The 5,050-nt window shown below is 42.3% G+C and overlaps 1 protein-coding gene across 1 annotated transcript; it reads right to left on the reverse strand.

Annotated features, from left to right (window-relative positions):
• LOC107611355 lies at positions 2,997-4,320 on the reverse strand. Its single transcript, XM_016313291.1, has 2 exons — positions 4,301-4,320; positions 2,997-4,041 (listed from the first exon to the last, which is right to left on the reverse strand). Exons 1-2 carry the CDS (start codon positions 4,318-4,320, stop codon positions 2,997-2,999), a joined length of 1,065 nt encoding a protein of 354 aa, XP_016168777.1.

Consider the following 5,050-nt stretch of genomic DNA (forward strand, 5'->3'; position numbering starts at 1 on the left):
ACTTTACTTAATAGTACAACTAAAATAGGACAAGAACACAAATAAGAAAAGAAATATGAAAGCTAATCATGATGACCTAATGACACCTATGCTTCGGAACTGGGGGCAGATCCTCACTGAGGGCAAGTCCTGCGAGTGTGTCCTGTCTGTCTGCATAGCCCACATCGCTTCGGCCAACTAGTATCGGCCTCATCCCTGGTGTTATGGATTCTTGTTGACCTCGGTCGCCCTTCTATGGCACGTCTCATGTTAGGATCAGGAACGATAGTAGGACCGGAATACGGTAGCCACATACCCTCTGGAATAGGGGGCAAAAACCCCATCTGGTATACGCTGAACACCTTACCCATGGTATAAACCTCATGGACGTACATAGCCCAGTCTAACCAGGACTGAGCACAGCATGCAATTGCATGGCAACACAAGTAATGGAGAGCTTGAAAGTACCCGTAGTCACAAGTGCGATCTCTGAGGGAAACCCGGTATGTCCCAAGCGAGAAGTTATCGGTAGGAGTCGTCTCAGCTACGGTATATGATAAACCACTATTTCATTGTTTATCTTGTGCTCATTTGGGTGGTTTTTATCAGCTTTTCACCCACTTATTCATATGATTTGCATGGTTTTACATTTGCCTTCCTAATTATGTGCTTTGATTGAAAACATGCTTCTTTGGCCTTAAGTTCCCTATGTTTTAATCCTCTCTTATTACCATTAGATGTCTTGATATGTGTGTTAAGTGATTTCAGAGATTACAGGACAGGAATAGCTCAGAGGATGGAGAGGAAGCATGCAAAAGTGGAAGGAATACAAGAAGTTGGAGAAACTGCTAAGCTGTCCAGCCTGACCTCTTCGCACTCAAACAGCTATAACTTTAGTTACAGAGGTCCAAACGACGCGGTTTCAGTTGCGTTGGAAAGCTAACATTCGGGGCTTCGATTTGATATATAATATGCCATAGTTGCTCTGACGCTAGACGACGCGACCGCGTGATCCATGCGGCCGCGTCGCAGTGACAAAAAACCAGCGTGGCAGATTTCGCAACCAGCGATTTTTGGGGTATTTCTGACCCAGTTTTCGGCCCAGAAAGCACAGATTAGAGGCTATAAAGTGAGGAAATCCATTCATCATGAGGAAGCTCTCATATTCACAATTTTAGGAGTAGATGTAGTTTTTAGAGAGAGAGGTTCTCTCATCTCTCTTAGGATTAGGATTTATGATTTCTCTTAGTTTTAGGAGTGGCTCTCAATCCCAGGTTCTTTATTTTTATTTATTTTTTTAATTTTATTTATGAATTCTTCTATGTTACAGATTACTCTTTGAATTAATGTTATTTGAGGTATTTCAGTTATTATTGCTTTCTTTTATTTACATGATTATTGCTTCCCATCTGAAGGCATTTTTATTCCAGTAGATTTACTTTTTTCCCTTTTGGTTTTGGTTAAGAAATCAGTAACTCAGGAGTTATCCAATTCAACAGCATAATTGATAATTGTTATCTTGCCAATTGAATTGAACTTCAATAATCCCAATCTTTTCTTAGGAAATAAATAGGATTCGAAGATCAAACCAATTTGTCCCTTGACCTTCCCTTGCTTTAGCAAAGGTTAACTAAGAGGAATTAAGATTCAGCTTTCATTACTATTGATAAGGATAACTAATTTGGACTTCCAATTTCTCATACCTTGCCAAAAGTTTATTTTACAGTTATTTATTTATTTTAATTGCCATTTAAATATATCTGTGCTCATTGCCCAAGCTCCAAAACCCCCAATTTACAAAACTCATAACCAATAATAAGAATACACCTCCCTGCAATTTCTTGAGAAGACGACCCGAGGTTTAAATACTCGGTTATCAATTTTAAGGGGTTTGTTACTTGTGACAACCAAAACGTTTGTATGAAAGGACTTTTGAAGGTTTAGAAACTATACTTGCAACGATGATTTATCCGCAAATTTCTAGACCACGCAAAAGTTCTCTCATCAGTATACTCAGACTGATGTCTGTCAAACAGAGTAACCGTGAAGCACCTCGCATCTTTCAAGTTGCGCTCTATCGCCTTGACTAGCGCCTGGCAAAACCGTTGGCCTGATCCCAACTACGCCTCTGCTGTCTGCCCTCGGATGACAAAAAGCTTTGCTAACCTCCCATATGTGGATTTGACAAGTGCAGTAACCGGTAGATTCCGTGTCCCCTTCAGTACAGAGTTAACACACTCGAATATGTTCGTCATCATGTAGCCGAACCGTCTGCCTCCATCCTGGTGTTGGGTCCACTTATCGTACTCCAGTCGGTTGGCCCAATCACACATGGCTGGATTCTCAGTCCTCATAATATCAAACCAGTAGTCAAACTTGGCCTCAGTCTTGGCATACGCCGCATTCACGAGCATCTGCCTTGCATCCTGACCCTTGAAACTGAGAGCAAAATTAGCTGCAACGTGTCGAATGCAATACGCTCGATATGCATGAGGCGGTTTTCAACCACTGTCTGGTGCCTCCAGTGCAGCCTTAATGCCATTGTGTCTGTCGGAGATCACCAGAATCCCTTCCTGTGGGGTCACATGTTGACGCAAGTGGATAAGAAAAAAGCCCACGACTCAGCATTCTCCCCTTCAACAAGTGCAAACGCAACTGTCAATATATTCAAGTTTCCATCTTGTGCAATAGCCAAAAGAAAAGTCCCGCCATACTTCCCATACAGATGCGTACCGTCAATGTTGATTAGTGGCTTGCAATGTTTAAAAGCCTCAACGCATGGATGGAATGTCTAGAAAAGTCGATGAAACTACTCTGTAGACTTATCAACCTCATCACCTACACGCACTGGTGAAGTCTTTAACAAAGCTACGGTTTCGTCCATCGTTGCTTGCATCCCAAGGATCCACTGGGGTAACTCCGCATACGACTCTTCCTAATCCCCGTAAATCTATGCGACTGCTTTCTGCTTTGCCTTCCACACCTTCCTATAACTAGGCCTGAATTCGTAGGTTGACTCAGTAGCTTCTTGCAACACCTTTTATGGTAACCGCTGCATCCGCCCTAACCAACAGATAGATCCTCACACAAATTACGTAGTAATCAAGCTGTCGGTGGTCGCTCGAAATTGAAGTGGCCAGGCAAGTGTGGGCTCCATTGTACCTTCTAACCTCCCAGTTACCCTTGCGCTGCCGAAGTGCCACGCAGATCATCCATGTGCAGCCGTTTCCAAACTCCTTGTGTCTCCCAACATACTTCAGATGATCCGATTCCATAACCCGATACTGAACTCCACGACGAATGCTATAATCCTTAACACTCATCACAGCTTCCTCCTTAGTATGGAATGATTGGCCAATCTGAAATTCCCTAGAAGTATTGTCCTCGTGTAATCCTTGGTAACCGAAGGTGTGTGCATCATCCGGTTGTTGACTCACTGCTTCCAGGTTCAGCGTCGAAAAATGCGGCAGTTGTTGGTGGGACCCAGAACTGGATGGCCCCTGAGGTACAGGTGGGGCCACTGGAGTCTCCTCCTTACTATCCCCTGATATATGATCGGGCTCATCGTCCGAATCATCTTCCCGTATCGCGTCCTCAACCTGATCCGGCTCACCACCACCAACAAGACCAGTAATGAAACCAAGTGACCTAGCTGCCGGTGCTAGAACAAGTGAAGGTGCAGCTAGGAGACAACCAGGTGCAACAACAGGCATCGAAGTAGAAGCTCCCCCCACCGTCGTCGACTGAGGATTTGGCGCTGAAGCCCCGGAACTGTCCACACGGTCTTCCAACTTGGCAAACAACTCGTGTATTCTCATCTCCAGAAAACTCCACCGACAATAAAATAAGACCTCTATGTCTTCATCCGACCCTATGACAAATGTTTCATACTGCACACCACTTGACGCAACTGCAATCGGAATCTTGTAGAACACCTTCTTCACCAACTTGGCCCCACACAACCCTGCCTTCTGCAATATGTTCTTCTTCAGATCCGACAAATTATTAGTCGAACGGATAAAAACGCTCAGCGGTTCTTTATCGGTGAACTTAACACCATGCCTATTATTTTTTTTCAATTTTACTGGAGCAGTGGACTAGAACCAACAAGCTCTCTTCACTATTCATCTGTGAAAGTGTGAAAATGACCTCCTCAAATGCCCCACTCTCTATCTTGAGTGGTATTTATAGGCAAATTTGACAAAGCATAAACCGCTACACCCCTGTAGCGGTTTATGCACATCTACAAAACACACATAAAGCGCAACACCCCTACCGCGGTTTATGTGATGATTTTCCTCCAACGTAATCTACGACACACCTGTAGCGAATTACGTGCATTTCTAAACTGCGATACCCCTGTTACGGTTTACCTAATTTATGAAAAAAATACATTTCGGTATCCACTTTTCAAAATGTGTATTATAATAATTTTGAGGGTCAGTTTATTTAATTCAATAAATTGCCCTAATTTGTTGCATTCGTACACCATCAATATTTACCATTAAACGGTTAGTGTGCGAAATTGTACTCTGCAGCCGATCTAGCGGCCATATTTATGATCATTCAAATAAAGTAAAATCAATCAACTGCCAATTGACGGCCTTAGTCGGTTTGAGCAACAAGAAAAGTGCAACAGTCAATAGATAGATTTTTTCAAAACCTATTAATAGTGGTTCAATTAATTCGATTGGGGAAATGCGACGGTTTTTTTTTTACGATTTTTTATTTAACATTTAGCCTAGCTCTTGAAAGTTGAAACAGCAAATGATAAAACATTTGTACAATATCCATCTCCACTAGGCTCAAGTAAGAAAAAGTATAAAATGAGGTATATGTTATTCAGAGTGAATAGCGTACCTTTCACGTAGTTAGGATTTTGTATTTATAGAGATGTTGTGTTATAGGCAGTTACTTAGCAGCCTAATATTGCGGAGCTGTTAAGGATGTCAGCCTAATTTTGTGGTAACTGCTCTTGAACATATTCAAATAATTCTATTATAGCCGAGATTCTCTCTAACTGAGGATAAGTCACCTTTATTATCTCACTTGGATTCTGATTTATAGGTAT

Source organism: Arachis ipaensis, chromosome B08 (assembly GCF_000816755.2).
Source record: "Arachis ipaensis cultivar K30076 chromosome B08, Araip1.1, whole genome shotgun sequence".
Classification (NCBI taxonomy): Eukaryota; Viridiplantae; Streptophyta; class Magnoliopsida; order Fabales; family Fabaceae; genus Arachis; species Arachis ipaensis.

Bases quoted from the DNA above. Each gene is read 5' to 3' on its own strand.
- LOC107611355 (XM_016313291.1), bottom strand. From the start codon at position 4,320: ATGCACGTAATTCGCTACAG. The intron at 4,042-4,300 runs GTGTGTCGTAGA...AAAAAATAATAG, and splicing joins ATGCACGTAATTCGCTACAG to GCATGGTGTTAAGTTCACCG.